This window comes from Tamandua tetradactyla, chromosome 22, assembly GCF_023851605.1.
Source record: "Tamandua tetradactyla isolate mTamTet1 chromosome 22, mTamTet1.pri, whole genome shotgun sequence".
Classification (NCBI taxonomy): domain Eukaryota; kingdom Metazoa; phylum Chordata; class Mammalia; order Pilosa; family Myrmecophagidae; genus Tamandua; species Tamandua tetradactyla.
In genome coordinates this window covers 46,492,843-46,517,468 of record NC_135348.1, presented here as the reverse complement: position 1 = coordinate 46,517,468, position 24,626 = coordinate 46,492,843, and the positions used below count along the sequence as shown (strand labels likewise).

General features: G+C 36.3%; 1 protein-coding gene across 9 annotated transcripts in view; it reads left to right on the top strand.

Annotated features, from left to right (window-relative positions):
- BLTP1 (bridge-like lipid transfer protein family member 1) overlaps positions 1–24,626 on the top strand; it is a 235,966-nt gene that overhangs the window by 116,937 nt on the left and 94,403 nt on the right. For all 9 annotated transcript variants that reach the window (XM_077140145.1, XM_077140153.1, XM_077140154.1 and 6 more), the window contains exons 40-46: positions 3,036–3,276; positions 4,579–4,721; positions 8,372–8,591; positions 9,039–9,197; positions 10,728–10,903; positions 15,423–15,598; positions 23,663–24,369. In XM_077140145.1, coding sequence (XP_076996260.1) covers positions 3,036–3,276; positions 4,579–4,721; positions 8,372–8,591; positions 9,039–9,197; positions 10,728–10,903; positions 15,423–15,598; positions 23,663–24,369 — 1,822 coding nt within the window. The remainder of the gene's footprint in view (positions 1–3,035; positions 3,277–4,578; positions 4,722–8,371; positions 8,592–9,038; positions 9,198–10,727; positions 10,904–15,422; positions 15,599–23,662; positions 24,370–24,626) is intronic.

Below are 24,626 nucleotides of genomic sequence, written 5' to 3'. Positions count from 1 at the left end.
CCTTTATTTTAATTTGTTTTTATATAGGGAAACAAAGAATAATCTAGAGAATATTTGTTGATTTTTTTAATGAATTATTGGAAGGGACAAAATGCTTAGTCTTATGAATTAAGTGTAACTTTGTTCATACTTGTGCAATAGCAAACTAGATTAATCCTTGGTTTTGCTTAAACTTAAAACCTAAAATAGGGTATTTCAACAATTACAGTTTAAGGTGTAACTGTCTCATCTTTATGTAATCTGTGAGCTACACAGCCTTTTTGGTACTTTCAAGTTTTATGTTAGTAGAACAAAAGTAAAGAAAAATATGTTAAAACATATCCATTTTTGATCACTTATTTTTGTGTATGGGGAAAAATTCCTAGTTAAGGTTGCAAAAATATATCCTTAGCATTAATAAAATATACCCTTTATTGACCATTTATCAGCAATTGGTATTAAAGAAATGAAAATCATTTTATTTTAACCCACCCGAACCATTTAGCTTTGATATATCCTGTGGCCACAGAGAGTATCAGAAATTAAAGCCAGCCAGTTTGTAAATGTCTTCCATCGTGTATTCATTTCGTTAATTCAGCCCACATTTTATTAGAGACCTAGGCACTCAAGTAGCTCACAGGCTACTTAGAGCGTTGTACTGGTAAAGATAAGCCCAGTAGTAGAGATCTCTCCTTTGTTTAGTGTGGGAGAAAAGGGATAGTAAATGCTCTCTTCTGTTAAAGTAGGTTAGATTGTGTATTACAGAGGAATAGACCCCAGAGTGAGGTCTTAAGTACTGTGATGTTGCTAGACATATGTTGAGAATAGACAAAAAAGGGAAGGTTTAGGTGCATTATAGGCTAAGAGAATGGCAGATGTATAGAGGCATAGCAGTGTGAAATTATTTGAAATAGAGTGGCATATTACTGAAGCCTAAGATTTGGTGTGGTTGAGTGATGGGAAGTAATGTTAGAAAAGAGAAAGCTCACAGATCATGTAAAAATAGAGAAAATAGTACCTTAACCTGTAATTGCTGAAGTATTCTGCTTTAGGTTTTTGCTATTTGCTACTGCACAGATATGATCAAAGTTACATTTTTGAGGACCCGGTATAGCTTGAACTTCACCTGTAAGTAATGGGCAGCCATGACCAGTTTTAAGTAGAGGAACATGATTCCTTTTGCATTTTAGAAATCTCCCTCTCTTTCCAAGGGCAGCCTAGAATCCAGATTGGCGAGGGGAAGAACTAGAGGCTGGGAAATCATTGTGCTATTTTTGGATAGGGTTTTTGAGTAGAATGGCTAGGAAATAGTGGTTGTTTAGATAGATGCAAAGAAGGAAGTTTCTAGGCCAATTGCCAAAATTTCTCATTTGTGTAAGTAGGGGAGTGGATAACTTGTCATTCATCAGTATAGTAAAAATGGCCGAGGAAAATCAGATGCAGGCTATAGAAAATAACTTTATGTTTTGAGTTTTGTTTTGCTTTGTTTTGAGAGACATGCAAAATTACAAAGGAGAAATCTGGTTAGAAATGCAGGTCCATAAACAATAGTGAGCTCAAGTTAATGCTTTGGGAGGTGCCAGCATGAAGGTGTTAGTAGAATTGGGCGTGGATGAGGTTTCTGGGGATGATGTGTTGAGTAAGAAGCTGATCAAGGATGAATCCCTGAAGAATACCAAACTTAAAGGGGATGGGTAGGATGGATAGAGGTGCACCGAGTGCTAAGAAGGGGAAGGAGTGTGGTAGGAGAACTAGAAAGAGTATGGTCTTGGAAATAGAGTTTTTAAGCAAGAGACTTATCATCAGAGTCAAATTCCACAAAAGGTTTAATGAAATAAAGACTAAAGCTAATTGAAAGGAGAATATATCTTGTACAAAATGAATACAATTCATCTCTGCTCCTAGAAAAGCATAACAGAAGAGAAATATCATGATTAGGGGGTTTGGAACTTAGGGTCTACCTTCTCTCCAGGCTTCCAGGTAACTGAGAATATTTAAGAACCTTTAGCCAAATCAGAGACCAGTATATCAGTATTATTAATGACCAGTCAAGCTTCTAATGACCTCAGTGCCATAATCTCTGGTAAATGATGGATTCGAAAGTTATAAAAGAAGTCTTGAAGCTGGTAGAGTGCTTTCTACTCCCTTCTGATGAATTAAAGACTAGGAGGCCCACAGTCTGAGGATAACTTACCTATAACTGAGCCAGAGAGAGAGTTTATGGCAGGCATTGCCTGTGGATAGATGCTGTTCCTCCCTGGTAGGAGGGAGAAGCATGAGATGGCCCTCCTTATTTGAGTTATAGGCATCTCATTAATGGAATGCGAAATGGAATAGCATACTAGAGGATCTAAAATTCCTCAGAAAGTAAATGGGGTGTTTCCTGCCCTCTAGTAAATGACTTAATATCAGGCTCTCTCCAACAATTTAGGAATTTCCCCTGAAGTGTGGAATTGTAGGATAGGAAATGGAGAGGAGTTAGACATTTTCTCTTTTGTTAGAAAATAGCCAACATTTCTTTCTTACAGTCATTCACTATGTAGAATTAGATACATTTTAGTTTGTATAATTGTTACTGATAATGCATTTAATTTCAAGGTAGTTACAAATCCATTTACAGTCAGAGTTTAATTATAGTGATTTATTCTTTTAAATGTTACCTAATCTTTGAAGGCAATAATTTTCTTTACTCTTTGCTTAGTGAGTATTCCAGGTAGCTCAAAATACATTTGATCCTTCAGTGGGGCACAAAAAGTAAAGTGTGATTCTTGAGGAGAATCTCAGTTTCACACCTTATTTCTAGTCGCATTCACATAGCGTGTTGTCTTGTTTATGATCAGAAGATGTAACATTTCATTTGAGATTGGGTTCTGAAGTCAGCTTGAAATTCTAGCTCTCTGGTGTAACCTTGAACAAATTACTTAACATCTGATTTTTAGTTTCCTCATCTCTAAAATAGTGATTATGAGATTTAATGAAAAAAATGCATGCAAAGCACTTAAATGGTAACTGCTTTTATCACTTCGGGATGACTTTTGAACAAATTGTTGTTACAGAGTGATGGACTTCCTGCTTTGGTAACTTTAAAGAAAGGTTTAGTTGCACTGGCAAGGCAGTGGATGAAGTTCATTGTGGTGACGCCAGCCTTTAAAGGAGTGAGCTTGCATAGGCCCGCTCAGCCTCTGAAACCACAGGCAGCCGTGAATCACGGACATGAAGATGGGCTTGGGCTGGACAGCGGGGGCGGCCTTCAAAGTGACACCAGCGCTGACGGTGCAGAATTTGAGTTTGATGCAGGTGATTTCGTAACCCTGTCTTGATTTTTTTCACCCCTCACAATTAGGGTCTTTTCTTCCTCCTCACAATTAGTGTATATTTTTTGTTTAGATATGTGTAGCTTCTATTAATACGCTCATACACCCCTTGAAAAGATATTTACAACCTTTGATTTTCTGTATATTTACAAGCTATTTATTAGTAAGTTATTAATAAGTAAATGTTTTAGTTAGATTATTGAATTATACACTTTGTAACATGGTACCTGTGATCTTTAGGCACTAGGAAATGATTCCGGGTCCCCGGCATGGCAGGCGAGAACTCCGCCACTGCGCCACCATGGCCGTCCCTGTGATCATTTTAATAATTAGATTCTCGTGAAAATGTCATGACTTCTTTATATAAGTGCAATTTTTTATTAGTCCAAATAAATTAATAGTAGGTTTCTTTCCTGATTATCCTGACAAACACAGGTGTGTTCGGGTAGTTACAGTGTTCTCCGTGAAATACATGATCACTGTTTTAAAATTATATTTGTATTTTTCAGGTTATTCTCCTTCTTATACCACAGTCTTTTAAAGGGTTTTCTGAAATCTTACCCAGCACGTGTTTGTTCCTGATCCTGTGCACTGTGTGTGGCCCTGCACTCGGCCTGTAATGCCACTGCGCCGGGACATTTATGAGTACATGTGCATTTCAAAAATGTACATGGATATGCTCCTTGCCAGTGGTTAATTTTTATTATCATTACAGTTAGTATTGTATAAAAACTCATGATAAAAAAAAATGATGTTTTGAAAAAATACTAAAAGTACCATGGGAAAGGATAGTAGTCTTAAAATTAGAACTTTCAGAACACTGAAATATAATCCTTCATGCAACTTTGTTTTTGTGTTTTTTTTTCAAAAAACTTTATAATTGTATGTAATAAATGAGTGGTGTAAGGTTGAATTTTTACTTATCTTGTAAAATTTAACTCCATACAAATGTTGAAAGAATAGTACACTTAAACACCACTTTTGATTATCTGCATATACCTATGTTCATGTGTGAAAATTCTGAACTTCCTTAAGCTTCAGTGAATTAGTTTTGGTGTCATGTGAAAGATTCAGTAGAAGCTATTTGCACTTTTTATGAGACTGAATGAGAGGATTGGGATTGGGCAGGGGAGAGGGAGAGGAGTGAATACTATAACAAATTACATGTTTATTTTGTCAAGGAATATATAAAGTTGAGTGCAGTTACACTACCGAGAAAACTGGGGTTGATAGTTTAAGCAAGTGTACAATTTTCTGTAGCTTACATCCTCTTGAACTGTTTCAGCTACTGTCAGTGAACACACCATGCTGCTAGAAGGGACAGCCAACCGGCCCCCACCTGGTGGCTCTGGACCTGTAACTGGGGCTGAGATAATGAGGAAACTTTCTAAGACTCATACTCACAGTGACTCGGCATTAAAAATAAAGGTACACTATTGCTACTTTTGATTTGAACTCAAATTAACAGTTGAGTATTATATTCAATATTGACTATATTGATAATTATTCAATATTGAATATGTTGGTAATATTAAAAATGTTGGTAAACTCCTAATTGTCAGTTATAATGAGAAACCTTTTAAGCGGTGTATGATTAGTTGTATAGTTTGGGTTATGCTATTTTATGATGCTAATTGCATTTTTTATTTTAAGAAATTTAACCTATATTTGATGAGAGGTGTTCATAGTGCAGTGTTTAGACTAGAGCCTCAGAAGCCACACTGCCTTGGTTTGAATCCTGCTGCTGCCACTCATGCTCTGTAGTGGAACCTGTTTATAACTGTGCTGTGTCTCAGTTTCTTCATCTGTGAAGTGGGAATCGCAATAGTAAAGAAAAATAACCAAGTTAATAAATGAAAAATACTTGGAACACTAGCTGGCACATTGTAAGCACTCAGTAAGTTATTTGTTGTTGTTGCAGTTATTACAAGTTTGCTTCTCTAAGTACTGAAAACAGCAGACAGTTAATATTTTGACTTCTTTTGGAAGTTTGGGTATTGACTTACATTGATACCCAGAATCCTTAGGGTAAATGATTAATAAATTTTACCATGTTACAAAAAAATTTCTGCTTGGAAAGAATAATGTAAACAGAGTGGAAAAGGCTATGACAAAGGGCTAATTTTCTAATAAAGAGCTTTTCCTAAACACTAAGAAAAAAGCCAGTCATCAAATAGAAATATGGTTGAAGGGCATAAATAGGCAGTTCTTAGAGAAATGCATATAACCATATGAAAATCTATGCTCTTATGATTAAAGAAATGTAAATTTAAGTGAGTTTTCCCTTTTTTACCTATCAGATTGCCAAAGCTAAGACATTTGGTAGTAGACATTGTTGCTGAAGATGTAAGAAAACAGATGCTCTCACATAGTCTTGGTGGGAATGTAAATTCTTGCAGCCTCTTTGAAGGACTGTTTAAAGGACTGTTTCACTACATAAGTGGTAAAATTTTAAGTGTAATGTCCTTTGACCCAACATTTCCATGTCCGAGAATCTGTTCTGTAGAAATATTCATAAATGTTTGAAGGCATATGTTCTAGTTTGCTAGCTGCCAGAATGCAACACACCAGAGACGGATTGGCTTTTAATAAAAGGGGATTTATTTTGTTAGTTCTTCAGAGGAAAGGCAGCTAACTCTCCACTGAGGTTCTTTCTTACGTGGAAGGCACAGGATGGTCTCTGCTGGTCTTCTCTCCAGGCCCCTGGGTTCCAACGACTTTCCCCGGGGTGACTTCTTTCTGCATCTCCAAAGGCCTGGGCAGAGCTGCTAGTGCTAGATGAGGTATGCTGAGCTGCTTAGGCTGTGCTACATTGCGCTCTCTCATTTAAGCACCAGCCAATTAAGTCAAATGTCACTCATTGCAGCAGACATGCCTCCTAGCTGACTGCAGATTAAGCAGCGACAGATGAGGTTCACGTACTATTGGCTTGTGTCCGCAGCAACAAAACTAGGTATGCTTACTTGGTCAAGTTGACAACTGAATCTAACTACCACAGCATGGGTTCAAGAATATTCTTTGCAACGCTATTCATAGGAAAATAATGGAAACATCCTAACTGACTAACCGTTAGAGAACTGGTTAATAAATTAGTGTACACCAATACTGAGGTGTACTGTGAAGCCTTTAAAAAGATGAAATTGATCTATAATGTGGAATCATCACCAAAGTACTTTGATTAAGGCAAAAACAAAGTATAGAATAATATGTGTGTTTTAAGAAGGACAAAGTATGTGTGCTTAGATAATCATAGATGATTTACGAAAGGATAGACAATTAAGTGGACCAAAAGACTGGAGCACAGGGAGACCTAATTTCCATTGAATAGCCTTTTGTGTCTTTTAAATTTTTGTTCTGTGTAAGTATTGCTCTTTTAATTAAAATATTCAGTGGTAGTTTGATATATATTTTTTAAAGTTTGGGCAGTATGGTTTATTCTGTTTCTACAGTCTAGTTTAATGGCTAAGGCACTAAAATCTTAAGTCTTTAGTCTGTTTCAGCTATTTTCCTGATTGACAGACAGTCTTTCAAAAACTTTCTGATCATATTTATGTGTTTTGCTATTAATGCTGTTTTCTTTCTGAAAGTTTTATAACATTCTTTTGTTTATGGATTTTAAGAGTCCTCCAAAGAAGTGGAATTTCATCTTTGTTTCAGATCTCTGCTTCTTTTTTTTTTTTGGCATGAACAGGCTCTGGGTATTGAACCCAGGTCTCCAGCATGGCAGGCAAGAATTCTGCTATTGAGCCCCATTGCACTGCCCCAGATCTCAGCTTTTTAAGGACTTAACTGTTTCATCTTTTTTGTACTGTGCTTTAAAATGAGCAGAAATTCTAATCTTAGAGAAGACAGAATAGACAGAGATTAAACAATTCAGTAATTTTTTCTTTTTTTCTCTTTCCTTGAAGAATTATTGGAAATTCTATTTGGTATTTTACAGTTCTCCAGAGAGTCAAATCTAAACACAGTGGTTTACTAACTGGGTACTAGGAAGTAAAAAATTTAGAAATTTTGACTAATGTCAAAAATTTAGAAATGTAAGTCAGGCAGTTGGGTCAAAAATCTTACTTTTTCTTACTAGGTATGTAAGTGATCTTTCCTCTTCTGCAAAATACGAATAACCTCCCCCATTTATAATTTGTTCAGGATTAAATAAGACAATAAATGAAGTATGATTAGTCGGTGTTTGATATTAAGTAAGTGTTCTTTACCCTCTTACGTTGTCACCCCTTCTTCCCTTTCCCCACCTAAGGGAGGATGTCTGAGAAGGTGTGAAGGAAGGCACAGGGTTTCCATAGAAGGCTGAGAAATCAGAGCTTTTGCAGCAATGTGAGCCTTTGCCCCTGTATTCCTTTCTCTTAGCAGAGAGCCTTTGATTTCCTCTCGGGTAGTTCTCTCTGCTGACCCTCAATAAGAAACTGCGGGGAAGGTTGCTGAAGGCAGACAGCTTTCTTCTCTATAGTTTAACCAGAACCTAACTTCTGGAGGAATAAGTCATTTTATAGATAATTTTAAGTGTGTATATTTTTCAGTAAGTCTTTGAGGAAATATTTTTTTGTAAGGGGGATTGAGTCTGGGTGTCACTTTGCTAGCTCAGTAAATATGCAGGGATAAAGAAACATTTCCAATACTTTTTTTCCTTGCTGTCCCTAGGGATGATATTGAGGCCCTTCACAGACATTCTCACCCATAGCTTTCTGAAGTGCTGATGCTCCTGCCTCCTGTTCCTTAGGTGTCAACCAGTGTTTTATTTTCTGTCTTCTGTTTGGTGTACCATGCTATGGTCTGTGTATCTTGCAGCTGGACACCCTCTTCATATTTAGAAGAGAGTACATGAGTCATGGTTAAAATCATCGACTGCTTCAATGTAATAATATAATAAAAGCTGTCCTTTATGTTGTGTTACCATGGGGTTATAAAACATTTTCACATACACTTGAGATTTACCACAATCCTGGTAGATTGATGTTGATATTAATGTGAAAAATAGGTAGCAGGAATGGAAACATCAGCAGCATTTGTAGTATTAGCAGTGTTTTTATATGTGTGAGAATGAGCCCTGTGCTGTTCCTTCCCAGGGCATTCACCCGTATCATTCTCTGAGCTATACCAGTGGGGACACTGCCACGGATTCCCCAGTGCACACTGGACGTGCTGCGATGCCGGTCAAGGAGAGTCCCAGGAAGGAGAGCCTGCTCAGCTACCTGACCGGGAGCTTCCCAAGTTTGCACAACCTCCTGGAAGGGACTCCTCAGAGAAGCACTGCCGCTGTGAAAAGCAGCTCCCTAACGAGAACAGGTACATTGTCTAGATTTGACAATGATAACTTTATTTTTAGGGGGAATTAAAAGAAGAAAGACACTATTTAAGTTTATTTAGACTTAATATACTTTGGTTGCAAAACTGATCTTTCATATAATAGCCCTTGTCTTTGAGAAAATTTAAAAACTTTTGTTCTCTTAACTTCTTGGTATTTTCATGTCTTTAGTTTATATTTTTAAATGACAGCGTTGACATTGGTATCAACCTAGGTGTGGTGTGGTGTGCTGTCTAGAGCAGCCAATATAGATTTTACACCATTATAATGAAAATAATTAATGCCTTTAATATCCCATTGCCAACACCATGCAGTGAGATTTCAGAGACATCTGCAAAGATGGATATTTTAACCTTTTAAAAAAATTGTTGTGTAAATCACACTCTCTGTTCTTTCACACGTAACGCCATACTCAAATTTTATCTCAGGAAACACAGTGGCCACGGATATGTTCTCAGAACATCCCTTGCTATCTGAACCGTCATCTGTCAGTTTCTATAATTGGATGTCAAATGCTGTGGGTAATAGAGGAAGTGTGGTACAAGAATCTCCTGTTACAAAATCAGGACACAATAGTCTCCCAACAGGTATGAAGTCATCATATTATTTTGCTTAACCGAATAAAAGGTACTTGTAAAATTCAGGCAAAATCCTACTTTTCAGAGGATTGTTAAACTTTCAAGTGTTTAATTACTGTTTACTTGAAACTGGCCCATTTCTGAAATGCTTTTGATAATTTTGCAACCGAGAGAGTAGTAAGCACTCACTGTTCCTGTGGAAAAGCAAATATGTCAAATATGAAGTATGTAATTGAAAGAGTTTAAAGCTTTCATTTAATGTGGCTGGTTTAATTTTCAAGTTAAGTGAAGATAAATGAAGAAATAGAGTAATTACAACATTACGTACCTGTAATACAGAAAATATTTTCAGATTATCCAGATTCTTCTAAAACGTAATAACTAGTGTTCTTATCCTCTTTATAGGTACTTAAGAAATATTTTATTAAATCTAGGGAGATATTAAAAGAAATAAACTAAGATCCCTGCCCTCAAGGAGGGAGGTAAATGAATGCCATTTATTAATTTTAAAAAATGTGTGTAAGTAGAAAGAAGACTGGTAGAGCATTGACCAAAGTAGTAATAGTCATTATTTCCAGAATTATCAGTGAACCTACCCTTCCATTTCTGTTCTTTCTTTTTTTCCTATTTATTTTTATTTTTTAATTTTGCAAAGTTTACATATGTATTTATTATTTTCTTATAATACATATTTAAAGGAATACGTAAAGTAAACATTGATGCTAGTTACTGAAAAGAGCTAATCTATATAAAACTATTTAGATTGGTAGTAAATTTTTTTTGGATTAGAAAATATGGAAGTTTTAGATGGTTGTTATATGACTGCTTACTCAGTTCTTTCTCTTGCTGGTGGGTGGCGTGCCTCTGAATCTGGAACTGATGCTAATACTCAGTTGCGTGCTGTTTCTTAGCATTGGCCCTTTGTTGAGAACTGTAGAAAGATGATGCCTTTGCCAGCTCTTGGTACCTTTCTGGTAGTAGTCTCACTAATGCAATGTATAAATTGTATGTAGTTTAAATTTGAGGGCCAGAAAAGAGCATTTCCTCTCTGTTGTAGGTCCTTTGCCTAGGAGTAAAAGGATAAAAGGATTTCGGAGGAAAGCAGTAGTGCCCTTCATTTTTGTCCTGTCTCAGGAGGGCATGTTTAGGAAGAATATGTGCTTCTGTGACGTGCATGGCTTTTGCCTTACTAGAGTTGTTTTATGTAGCCCTGCCGCTGTCTGCTACTCTGTTCTTCAGTGCAGAGCTGATGGGACCGCAAATGCTTTTCAGAGACCTGTTGGGTATTAAGTTCTCCATTCGGTCTCAGGTAGTTGTGTGAGGATGACTGATGTTTTTTGAAAATTTATTTTAATTTCATTTTTCATCAATAGATCATGTCTGTAAAGTAATCTAAAAGTGCTAATTATTTTCTTTTCAATTTAAGTGGTCTAATAACAGTGCTATAATACAGGCTTCATAAATGTATTTAGCTGTGCCCTTTATGTTGTTTCTCTTTATTAATAATTTGCATTTTGTTCTCAAAAATTTATTTGTTAGGTGTTGTACCCAATCTTCCTACAATACCCTCAGCTTCAGATTTCAACACCGTCTTGTCTAGTGACCAGAACACTTTGGATGGGACACACTCTCAGCACAGCACTAGTCAGGATGACGTGGCCGGTGTAGAAGAAGCAAACCAGGGGTTTCCTGCCGTCCAGCTCGCTGATGCGCAGGTGAGCTAGCCTCGTTTTCTCTGGTTATGGTAGTGTCTCATCAGGTAGGACTCAGCAACAGATTGGCAATATGGACCCTGGAATTCTAGCCAAGGTTCCTATTCTCTGTCTGTCTGCCTAAAGTCTTCATACAATAAAGGAGAAGCCTTTAAAAAGTGCATGGGTTAATTATACATGTAAATTAGCATTTTAAAATATTACATATAGTATTTAAAATAATGTGTGTGTTAATTGTAAATGCAAATTATATATCTGTAGATGCTTACTAAACCAGAAGAGTGGTATATAGTTCTTTGTCAAATACAATAACATTTTTGTTATTTGGAGATAGAGATTGGCTAAGTAACATGACTAGACAGATAAATCCAAACATGTCATGTAGTTTTTAATGCTCTGTTAAGACCTTATCAAGTGAGCAGTGGGGAGGCTTGAAGACTTTAGAGCATAGGAATAAATAAAGTGATTTGAACTGTATGTATAAAAATATTATATGGGTAGAAATATGTTGAATGGATTGAAGTAGGGAAACTAGAGGTGGGAAGAAGAGATGAGCTGTTGAAATGGTTCACATTGTGCTGTGACTCTGATCAGATAAAAAATAAATACTGATGAGAACTTACTTATTTGATTAAATGTGGAGAGTAAAGGTGGAAGTTCTTTGGAATTTATTTTTCAGTGTGAGTGACCAGAAGGTAAGTGGGAGAGTGGGACCCGCCAGAGTGGGACATGGCTAATGAAAGGTTTTATTCGTACATGAAGGAAGAGGCTTTAGCATATTTACATACTTACTAGGAATTAGGAACATCACATTCAGTAAAACAGGAAAAGAGACTGATGAAGCAAGATTCTTACACAGATGAGAAGTAGTAGAATTGGAGTCAGTTATAAAGAGAGATGCTTTAAATAGGAAGCATACTTTTCCTTTGAGAATTTTTGGGTGGAAATAAGGACAGTTCACAACTGTTGAGGTAAGTTTGCAAACTGGTAGCTTTAATGTTTTCTCTTACAGTATTTGGCAGTTTATGTTAAGAAATGTGTCAGGTACTTTTCAGTTTCCCTGAGATTCATTTCTCCAATACATTGGAGTAATTTTTAGAAGCACCTCCATATTTTTTAAAAAGCTAAGGTGTGGAAAAAATTGCTTTTTTATGTTTCTACCTGTATAATAATGTTTATTGTATTTTTTAGAATTTTAATACACTTTTATAGAGATAACTACATTATTTCATATGTATGAAATCCACCAAGAATATGACTATTAAGTAATAAAATAAAAAACTGTATAAGGTGATTTAGACCTGTGTAAGTAATTGAAGTGAATGGGAAGAGAGATGACCCCAGAACCTCAGAAGGGCTGCCGGCCAGTGCCGAGTGTCTGGGGAAGTGTTCAGGTTACTCCTGGTGCTCCAGTGATTGCAATTATGGCATTTCATCACACAGTCCGTCCTTAGCAGACAGTGCCAAGTGTCTGGGGAAGTGTTCAGGTTACTCCTGGTGCTCCAGTGAGTGCAATTACGGCGTTTCATCACATAGTCCATCCTTAGCAGACAGTGCCGAGTGTCTGGGGAAGTATTCAGGTTACTCCTGGTGCTCCAGTGAGTGCAATTACGGCGTTTCATCACACAGTCTGTCCTTAGAAGACAGTGACAAGTGTCTGGGGAAGCATTCAGGTTCCTCCTGGTGCTCCAGTGAGCGCAATTACGGCGTTTCATCACACAGTCAGTCCTTAGCAGCTGAGTTATAGGAATATATGAGAATTGATCCAAAGCAGATGCAGCAAGAAAAATGAGGTAAAGAAGTATGATACAGAGCTAGGAGTTGCTCAAAGGCAGTTAAACCAAGAGTTTAGCAGACAAGGGAGTCATGTGACTTTGAAACTGAAGTATTGATTGGGTCGTCTGTGTGGCTCATGAAGTCATTCAGGATGTTACATTTCGATGGAAAATAAAAAGTCAGGGAAGTCAAAGTCCCAGAGGCATGAATAGATGACAGAGATGAAGAAAGGTGGAGGAGGTTTGAACCTTGAAGAAGGAGAAAGGGTGTTCCAGTGATAGAAATAGCAAATCCAAGAAAGAGTAAGTTAAATCCAAGAAAAAATATGCCACGCAAGTATACAATGGAGTGGAAACTTCTTCCTACAGTTCTAGCCTGGAATAAAATTATTTGCATTATCTCATTCTAGGCTGTCAGACCCACACAAATATAGCATTTTTGCCAAGCATGGAAAAATAAGATGACCTAGAGACAATTAAAATTTTGGACTTTGTTCTCATTTTCCAGTACTGTTTGTGTAATGAGATCCAAATCCCCAATTTTAATTGTCTCTAGGTCAAGTTAGATAGGATTATTTTAAGCTTCAGAAGAAGATCGTAAAGAGAAGATGCATAGTGAAAGAATAAGAAGGGAGGCGAGGAGAACATGGTAACGCCTGTAGTTAGGATGTGTGAAAGGAACAGGAACCATGCAGCAGAAAATGAGTAGTCAGAGCAATAGTGTTGATCTAGTATTAAACAAATGTTTGCTTCTGGGTGGGTTAGCTCTAACAACTGAGAAATTCCGTTAACTAGAGATTTAACCAAAGTGATGTGATTTCATATGAATGTATGATACTAAAAATGAAAGGAAATTTTGTCAGAAAACAAATGTTAAACTACACAAACCAAGTGATACTATTACAAGTAGGTCACTATTTGATCTGAAACTGAAATTTTTTGTAGTGCATAATCTAATTCAACCTATCTGTATAGCTCATTTAAACAATTGAAACACAGGAAGCACAGAATAAGAAAGAGGTCCTTTAATCCTTTTTAGATTATTGTAATGCCTGGAAACATCCTAGAGTATATTAAGCAGATAATCAAAAAGTATTGGCAAAGTCCCCTGAGGGAGGGGAGAAAGAATATGGAACTATTAAATCTTACCATCTTACCCTGATACTGTGTCAAACTTTAGGGATACCCAAATCACAAGGCTTACTCTTGTGAAGCTTATGTAAGTAACATAGAAGCTTAGACTACCGATAGGCATGCCTAAGAGTTACTTCTGGAGGACCTCTGTTGTTGCTCAAATGTGGCCTCAGTCTCTCTAAGCTCAACTCTGCAAGTGAAATCATTGCCGCCCCCCCCGCCCCCCCTCCCCCCCCCCCATTTGGGACATGACATCCAGGGGTGAAGGTCTCCCTGGCGACGTGGAAGATAATTCCCAGGGTTGAATCCAGACCTGGCACTGTGGGATCAACAATTACATCCTGACCAAAAGGGGGGAAAAAGTGTAATTAATAAAGTATCAGTGGCAGAGAGAATTCAAATAGTCAAGAGGTTACTCTGGAGGTTGTTCTTACTCAAGGTTCAGGTAGACCTTGCTACCTATCATAATCTCCCAACCCCCAATCAGGACATTCTAGGATTACCTAAAGAACACCTAGGGCAATATAAGATTCCACAAGAGTTTTAGGCACTAGAGTAGCTTTCCAGAGATCTGTAACCTCCAGATGGGTCCCTGGTCCAGATAAGTCCTAAAATCTAGCCCAGCCTCTCCAGAACATCAGATAGTTCCATTTCCTACCCCATATTAGTGACAAACCCTTCCAATATCAAAAAGTTAGAATTGCCGTAACCCAAACAAACCCAAAGAAAGGTATGGAAAGATCAAAGATGATGGTGGAATTATACATAGAAGACATGACTTAACAAATGAATGAATGCTGAATCATTAAATTGTTATCTCTTTTAGTCTCCGGTATTTTAGAGCAGCTAGAAGTAAAAACCTAAAATTGTGAAATGGTAACCCATGTCAAAGTCTGAAATATGTTCTACAACTAATTGTGGTGTTGTGCTTTGAAATTTATAGCTTTTTTGTATATATGTTATTCACAAAAAAAAAGAAGGAGAAAAAGTCAATTGTGATGATAAAAAGTATTTAAGCCCTCTAGCCTCCTATATTCTGGAGCAGTTAGAAGGAAAAATATGAGAGGATCATATGGTAGCCCATGACAAACCCTGGGATTTGTCCTGTAACCATTTGAAGACTGCTTTGAAAACTATTGCTTTTTTATTTCTTTGCTTTGTATATATGTTATACTATACAATAAAAAAAGTTTAAAGAAAAGTGGGTCAGATATTCATAATATAACATTGTACTTTTTTATATTAAAATAGAAAGCTGAAAAACTACTTTGGGACTCTAATATTAATCGGACTTTTATTGAAATGCATTGATTATTCATGCCTTTTGTTAAAACAAGAAATATAATGATTTAAATTAATTCATAATTATTTTCCTTGTACTTTCACACAGGCAGGATCAATGAATCTTTGCCGTTGTGATTTAATTTGAAGATGAGTAGTGTACATCAGGTGCTCAAAGTGCTGGTTAACTTTTAAGTAAAATTGGAGCCTTATTTATTATATGAGACCCTTTCCTGCTTCACGTTATGGTAATAATATCTACCCATGTAGGATAAGAAAAAGTAAATAATCTCTTATAAGTTGAGCTAATACGAATGTTTTATGTCTTTTAGGTTGTTTTCAAACCTCTTTTGAGTTATACGGGAATCCAGTCACAGGATGCAATGCCTCTCTGCTACAGAATGTACTTTGGAGAACATCTGTCGTTTTCAGGGACTTTGGACTGTCTAAGAGCAGATATTGTGGATTCAGACACAGCCAAAGAGAGGAAAGGCAAAAGAGCAAGAAGGTTTCCTCTTTTTTTTAAAAACGTTTTTTATTGTGAAATATAAGCTATAAACCAAAGTTGTAATAAGTAGTTAGAGACCTGCTTTCAGAGTTTGGTATGGATTACAGTTCCACAATTTCACATTTTTCCTTCTAGCTGCTCCAAGACACTGGAGACTAAAAGAAATATCAATATAATGGTTCAGCAATCATACTGAATCTTGTTAAATCCTATCTTCTCTGTATAACTCCATCATCACCTTTGTTCCTTCTCCCAATCTTTAGGGATATTTGGGCTATGCCCATTCTAACTTTTCATATTGGAAAGATGTGTTTACTATATGGGATAGGGGAATGGAACTAGTTGATGTTCTTGGAGAGACTGGTTCCTCTGGGTTTTAGTACTTACCTGGCCTAGGAATTGTTGGGAGGTTGTAGGTTTCTGGAAAGTAATCTAAGTGCATGAAGCTTTGTGGAATCTCAGATAAAGCCCTAGGTTTTCTTTAGGGTTAGTAGGAATGGTGTTGGTTGGCAAACTGTGGTAATTATCAGTATCTGGCTGAAGCTTGCATTAAGAGTAGTCCCTAGAATAGCCTCTTGATTCTATTTGAACTCTCTTAGCCACTGATACCTTGTTTTGTTATATTTCTTTTTCCCCTTTTGGTCAGGAAAGCAGTGTTGATCCAGTTGTGCCAGGGCCAGGCTCATCCCCAGGAGTCCCCTCCATGCTGCTAGGGAGACTTTGTGTCCCACACGGTGGGGAGGGTAATCATTTTCCCTACAAAGTTGGGCTTAGAGGTAGAGAGAGGCCACATCTGAGCAACACAAGATGCTTTCAGGAAGTAACTCTTAGGTTATAGTTTAGCTTCTCCACTAAAGAAATAAACTTCTTATGAGCAAGCCTCAATATCAAGGGTTTGGCCTTTAGACTGGGGAGTCCCCAATGCTTGAGACAGTATCAGGGATTTCCCCATGGTAGAGTTTTATTTTTTTTTTCCAGTCCCTCAAGAGACTTAGCCAGTACTTGTGAATTATGTGCCCAGCAAGCTCTGGGATGTGTCCGAGTATTGCATGGAGCAGCACAGAATTACCAGGCCTTTTTCCCATTCTGGGCTCCATGGGTTTGGGTTGCTTACATGAGCGCTTCAGACAGACTGTGTTTGATTATATGCTACAGAAAACCTAGGTTTGGGACAAAATAGATGTCTCTTTGGTCTCATATAGTAAATAAAATTCTAAAATATAGACTAAGTCATCCTTTACCCTGTGTTCTGACTTACTTCAGTCTCAACCAGATCTCCTTTGTTCTTACCTCTGATTGAAGCCTGATCTCTTTTTCGTTTTCTTTAACAGTTGTTGTATGTAGCAATCAATGTTGACTTTCAGAACTGTAGAACTCTTAACTCTGAGTCTTAGGTGCCACCCAGGTACCACAGTTTGAGGGAAATACCAAGAAATACATATATAGCACAGCATCTCAAATTCAAGAAATAACATTTACAGCTCTGGACTAAATATGACTGCTATAAGAGCTTACAATCTAGGCCCCAATTTTCTTATACGTATTTTTAAAAAGAGACCATACAATATTTGTTCTTTTGTTTCTGGCTTATTTTGTCCCAAGGTTCATTTACTTAGTTGCCTTCCTCACGACTTCATTCCATTTTGTAGCCCCACAGTATTCCATTGTATGTATACGCCACAGTTCGCCACTCTGCTTCTCAGTTAATCTATACTTCAGTCACCTCAAGTCATTGAGCGTCGTGGATAATGTCCAAAGTAAACCATGTCTCGCGTTGTGTTCACTTAGTTGTATGATCCTCAACACCCTCAATTTTAGACTATTTTCATTACTTCAGAGAGAAATAGCAACTCAACACTCCCTTACTAAATAGAAAATCCAAACCTCTCCTTAGCTCTTGCCGCCCTACCCCCTCACCCCCCCCCCAATTATTTACCCCTCGTATTCCTGTGGTACTGTTGATATCTTCCTGTTAAATATAGGCCATAACATGCAATAGTAGTTTTTCCCCTGTACCCCTCTACTGTTTACTCTTTGTACAAGATTCATACCTTTGTGGTAGTTTATACAGAACTTATTTATATTTGTGGTGTTATTCAGCACGATGCATGGCTCTATACAACCCCTTTGAGTCATGTTCACCTTCAATATGCAATGTTACTTAAAAACCCATGAGTGAACTGCTTTCACTTCTATCCATTTCCATACATTCAAGTTCAATATCATCAGCTAATCATTCACCCATCTCTAGCTTCTATGTATGTTTAGGTCCCCTATATATTCTATATGATAAGCTTCTGAGTTTACCTTTACCAAGGTCATGATGAGGAAATCAAACAGTATCTACCCTTTTGCGTCTATCTTATTTCACTCAGCATTATGCCCTGAAGACTCATCTACATTATTATTATAGCCTTCAGGACCTCATTTTGTCTTATTGCTGGGAAATATTCCATCATATATATATATAGCACATTTTGTTTTCCATTCTTCTCTTCATGGGCACTTGGATTGTTTCCATCTTTTTGCATTTGTGGATAATGCTGCTGTAATAGTGATTGATCTGTATATCAGTGTGCAAATGTCTGTCTGTGTCACTGCTTTCAGCTCTTCTGGATATATACCGAGTAGTGGTATTGCCGGGTTGTTGGGCAACTTGATATTTAGTTTTCTGAGGAACCACCAAATTGTCTTCCACAGTGCCTGTACCATTATATATTCCCACCAGGAGCAAATAAGTGTTCCAATCTCTCCACATCGTCTCTAACATTTGTAGTTTCTGTTTGTTTTATAACAAACATACTTATAGGTTTAAGATAATGACTCATTATAATCTTGACCTGTATTTTCCTTATAGCTGATGAAAATGAGCATCTTTTCAGGTGCTTTTTAGTCATCTGTATTTGCTGTTCAGAAAAATGTCTATTCATATCTTTAGCCCATTTTATAATTGGATTGTTTTGTTCTTTTGTTGTTGGTGGTTGTATGATTTCTTTATGTATACAGGATATCAAACTTTTATTGGGTATGTGATTTCCAAATATTTTCTTCCATTGAGTTGGTTGCCTCTTCACCTCTTTGTCAGAGTCCTTTGAGGCACAGAAGCATTTGATTTTGAGAAGTTCTCATTTATCAATTTTTCTTTCTTTGTTTTTGCTTTGGGTGTAAGGTTTAAGAAGCTATCTTCTATTACCAGGTTTTGAAGATGTTTCCCTATATTTTCTTTTAGGAATTTTGTGATACTAGCTCTTATGCTTAGGTCTTTGATCCACTTTGAGTTAATTTTTATGTAGGGTGTGAGGTTGGAGTCCATTCATTCTTTTGGCTATGAATATGCAGTTCTCCTAGACCTATTTATTGAAAAGACTGTTCTGTCCCAGTTCAGTGGATTTGGGGGCCTGGTTAAGGGTCGGTTGACCGTAGATTTGGTGGTCTGCATTCTCAATCTGATTCCATTTGTTAATAATTCTGTCTTGTGCTTGTAGCACGCTGTTTTGACCACTGTGGCTTTATAATAAGCTTTAAAATTAGGTAGTGTTAGTCCTCACACTTCTTTCTTCTTTTTAAGGATATTCTTAGCTATTTGAAGCTCTTTCTCTTCCATATGAATTTGATAACTATCTTGTCCAAGTCTTCAAAGTAGGCTGTTGGAATTTTGATTGGTTTTGTGTTGAATTGGTAGATCATTTGGATAGAATTGACATCTTAACTACATTTACCTTTCCTATCTATGAGTAGGAAATGTCTTAGAAAATGTCATTTGTGTTCGTTGTTTTTTTGTAAAATTTTGTACAAAGGTTATAATACCTGTTTTTTGCTTAGCTTTCTTCTAATCCTAACAAGAAAGTAATTTTAATATCTTAATGAGGAGATAATTTACGTCTAATAAAAATAGTAACCATGTTTTCTTATTACCTGTCGATTTTTATCAACAGATAACAAGGTCTATTTTCATACCATGTTTGACCATGTATGAGCGTCATTCAAACTACATTTGATATATGCCCTGAGCATTTTTTTACTTGGCTGTTACAGTAGTTGAATTTTTATGGCTTTATGGATTCTAACTTAATATATTTGCTTAGAATTTATTACTAACCTCCTTTCTGAGTTGACTTGTAGTAAGTAGTGTCTTGAATTGGGAACATGGTAGAAGCCAGGTTGAGAGTGTTAGCTGTGTAGAAATGCTAAACGTCCCATGGTAAGAACTATCTTTTACTACGGTTCTTTATTGCCAGAATAGATCTTCAGTTTCTTTACTGTTGACACAGGAAATAATATTCCCACTAATTGGACTCAATACATCCTTGGGAACTTGGAATACAGGTTGAGGTCTTGCTTGAGTGTGTGAGTAGAATACGAGCATCAGTGGCACTTAGGACAAGAGGTTGTTATGTCATTCTTCTTTCATACTATTTGTTCTTTTGCAAGGTGGTAAATTTAAAGTAGAATGAACTTGTTTGCATTATATATTTAAGTAAAATATATTCTTCATTTGAAATGTTCTATTTAAAATTTTTAATAATTTAATACAATTATGCTTTATAAAATTCTGTGGTAATTAATAGATAGAAAAAAATAGCTTTCTTAAAATTTTTTGCAGGTCTGAATATCTGAGGATTTTCTAATGACACAGGAACATGGAAATTTCATTGCCTTTTCTATTATGTACAGGCGCTCCTTGCATTACACAATAGTATGGGAATATACAAATAATTATGTAAAGGTGATATTAAAAATGGGGAAAATTACAGTTCTATGACCTTTAAAAATGCTTGTCAAAACATTTTTAAGTATCTCTTAAAATATCTCTTACTGTTTATCAATATATACAGAAATGAAAAAATAGTAAAACTAATATTTAGTACATTGTAATTTAGAACATTAGAAACAGAATTAAAGTGTTTTATTTCTTTGTAACAAAACTTATCAAAGATAGTTTGAACAGTGCTTGCCTTTGCATCTTATAATTTACAATGCAGAATGAGTCCCTTTTCTCTCTTCTTGGTGCAATGTCATACTCTTTCTTAAGAATGGATCAGCTTCAAACATTTTATGCTTTGTGCTTTCAATGTCATGAAATATCTCTAAGACGTCCTTTACTGTGAAGTTTTTGCTAGCCTCACTTCCTCTGGCATATCTTCATCTTTTTTTCACAGGACTTTCTTTATATTGGTAAGTTCTTCTCACTGAGTTGCTCTAGTTGCATATTGAGAGTCTCTCAGACAGCGGACGTGTCCACATTTCCATGGTCTTTTCCATAGTTTCTTTTATGACTCCATTTATTTTCAGTTGAATTTCACTTTTAACATTATCATTTTTTTCCTGTATTTCCTCTTTGTTGCCAGTTCTCTCCCCCCATTTTTGTAAGGTATCACATGATTTATCACTGGAAGGAGGCAGCAGATGCTTTGCTGTTTGCATGTGGCCTGAATAACTAATGTCCATCCAGTGGCAGACTTTGAAAGAAGGGATGCGACTGGTCAGTGCCTGTGGTGTGCATCTGTTGTTTACCATGATGTGGACTGGAGAGCTTCAGTGAAGTTTCTACTTTATGCACTTGCTATGAATTTTAGTTTCTGTGGCAATTAAAATTTGAATTGTATTGTTGGGGGCCTCATATTATTTAACTAAACCTTGGTAACTAAAATTAGTTTATACTAGAGCCACATAAACCTTGACACCAAAACATTTTAGGTATTTATATTATATACTCCCTAATTAGAATCAGAAGTATCTGAGCTAAAGTTTTAGCCAACTTTCATGTATATATAAAATATATAAGCACGTGTGTGTCTGTATCTATTATCTGTATATATGTGTGTGTGTATGTGACATGAGAATTCATATATATGTAGCTTCATATATATTATTAGGTTAGATATAAATTATGAATGCACATATATGCATGTATGTATGTAAATATATAGATTAGTTAGTTGGTTCATAGTTACTGCTTCTTACTAGCCTACTAAATGCCATGTAATACAGGCTAGAGCTTCATCTGACTGCATTTTCCTTGTTATGTTTGTAGGTAGGTTCTTCGGGGACTCTGAATTTAGTGCATTTGGTCCAGCTGAACTCAACATTCCGTGTAGTCTTTCAGCTGATGCCACAGTTCTCTTCCCCCATTCTGAGTGTTCCACATTCTTGCTGCTAACTGTGGTTAGCTTTCATTTCTCAGATTTGCTGTAATTCCACTTAAAATTCTTATTTGGAGAATTTTACCACACCACACTTTTCCCAGTCATTAATTTCAGTCTCTTCTAGGTTGGTTTTTTTTTTTTGGTAGCACGTTATTCATTGTACTAATTATTGTACATCATTGTTGGGTGGTAGTTTCTAGTTAACACATATAACTCTCCTACTAGACTGTAAAGCCGAGGCATTTATTAAATAATTTAACATTAGTTCTGGCATGTAGTAAGTCCTCATAAATATTAATTTACCTATCTCTTTGTCGTCTCCAATCAGAATAAGTTGCACATATTAGAAACTTAATAAATATTTTTAAGTTTATATTTTAACTTTTGGCACCAGTGCCCAATAATAGTTTTTTACCTGACTGGCTTTTGCCTTGTATAACTGCTTCATTATATACCCAAATGTTTTTTTTACCTTTACCTGAATCACCTTTCAAATTCTTGCCACCCTTACATGTTTTAGGTTTTTGTTTTTGCTTAATTTCCTAATTTCTGCACTTGAGGACTATTTTTTAAATTTCTTTTGGGTCTTCTCTCTGCCGTCTGTTCTGATTCTCACAATCCAGTTTTTCCTTCTCTCATCACATGGTTAGTATTGATTGTAGGTTTCTTGTGATCTTACATCTTTTCACAAATTATACTACAATGCGGAATTTTTCTTATTAAAGAAGAATAGCAGTCATTGAGGAATTATTGTCCTCTGGTTGTAAATTAAATTCCGAACATCAAAGTAGCTTCTGATTTCTTTTATAGAAAAAAATCCCGTGTTTACTGTGATCTATATAGTTGCATATTCATATTATATGTGGAAAGAGGGGAAAATACCTTTTTAAAGTTGTAGTGCTTGTGTTTATTTTTTAATGCAGGAGGTTCATTGTTAGCGGTATGTTGATTTGTGGAAATCTGAGATTTTGGGGGCTTTTTATATTAAATTTGGTCATGATATTTTTACTGTGGAAATCCTTAGATAAGCAGGAGGATTTGTCAAATTATTTTGTTTTAGGCTTTAAAATGTTGTGTATATATTTCTCATGTTTGTTTTAATTGCTTTCCTCATGTCTTTCAACTTGACAAAGTATCCTATGAGTTTTTCATTTCTAATAGCAAATAAAATGATAAAATATGGAGACATTAAATATATGGTTCCCAGAGGAGGAGGAGTGGTTAAGATAGGTCTCCTAAGTTTGGCATCAGTAAATGCTCTGTAAGAAGAGCACAGGGCTTATAATTCAGAAAAATCCACACTGGTATGTGTTCAAGATTGTACAGCCATTTCATAAAATGTTATAGATGGAATTCAAGCATAAGCTTTTATAGTTGAATTTTTAAGACCTTTTTAAGAGTACCTTCTAATCCTGGTTTCCTCACTAATGAGCTTGTTAGATCTTACTCTTAATCAAGTCACTTTTTAATCAAGTTTTTTTTGTTTGCCTTGGTTACTTAAAGGGTTTTAAGATAGATGTGAAAGCACTTTGAGGGAACTAAAGGCACTCTGGAAGTATAAGGTAGTGGTATACCTCTACCATATTAACATAGCGGTGGTGAACTGTAAGGATGAGAAGAAAAATTGTTTTAGCAAATCACTAAAATAATTTCATAAGACTGATTTTGAAGCTAGGTTAGTTAATTTTAGAGTAAGATTGAGAAGGAAGACTTAAAGCTCAGTTTCCAACTTATGAAAAGGCTAGCCTAGTGGAACAAGCATAGTCTACTTAATCTCTTGCTAAAACATTATTTTCAAAGGTTTGTAACATATTTCGACTTGGAGATTATTTTGCTTATAAATTAATAAAGATTATGCAGTTATGGTAAAGAAGTAAAACGTCATTTTCTTTTCCTTTTTTTTTTTTAACGTTTTTAGACAAGGCCATGTGAATCTGCCTCCACTTGAGTTCAAACCAGCATTAATGTTGGAAACCTTTAGCATCAGTGCTGTTGTAATGGAGAAATCGGTGTGCGCCCCTCAAAACTCTACCAGTGCCCTTTCTTTTCATGATCTCAACAAGCGTTACTACAATACCTTTCACTGCAACTTTACTATTTCTTGTCAGTCAATAAGCCAGCATGTAGATATGGCTTTGGTTCGTCTTATTCATCAGTTTAGTACAATGATAGATGACATCAAAGCAACTCAAACTGATATTAAACTGAGCAGATATACAGCTGGGTCAGCTTCCCCAACACCTACTTTCAAAACCAGAAAACATCGGGATTTTCGCTCATCTGATTTCAGCCGCAGTTCTAGAGGAAGTCTTAATGGTGGCAATAGAGTAAATAATGCAAAGAACAAAAGGACCAACAATGAGAATAACAAAAAGGAATCTCGAAACAAAAATTCATTAGGAAGATCTGAAAGAAGAACTTCAAAAGTGTCTAGGAAAGGCTCCAAGGATGTGGTAGATCACATGACTATTCATATGGACGACTCCGATTCGATCACAGTGTCAGAGCAGAGCGAGCCTTCAGCAGAGTGCTGGCAGAATATGTATAAACTACTCAACTTCTATTCACTTATCTCTGATCCAACAGGAATATTAGAAAAATCTTCAGAAACGTTTGGACCAGCAGGTAACATATTTTCATGTTTTAAAACTTCCCATTCAGAATAGCAGTGCTGTTCATCATGGTTTCCTAATTTTAAAAGTGGGTCATTGAAATGCACAGACATTGGCAGTTGGCAAGGAAGGAAGACAGTAATGGCATTCAGATATGCTGCCACCCATCCTCTACCTTTCCTTACTCTTACACAATACATACTTGTATATATAGTAGACACACAGACACACCTAATTCCAACCTGACTTCAAATATTTGGCTCTACTTTT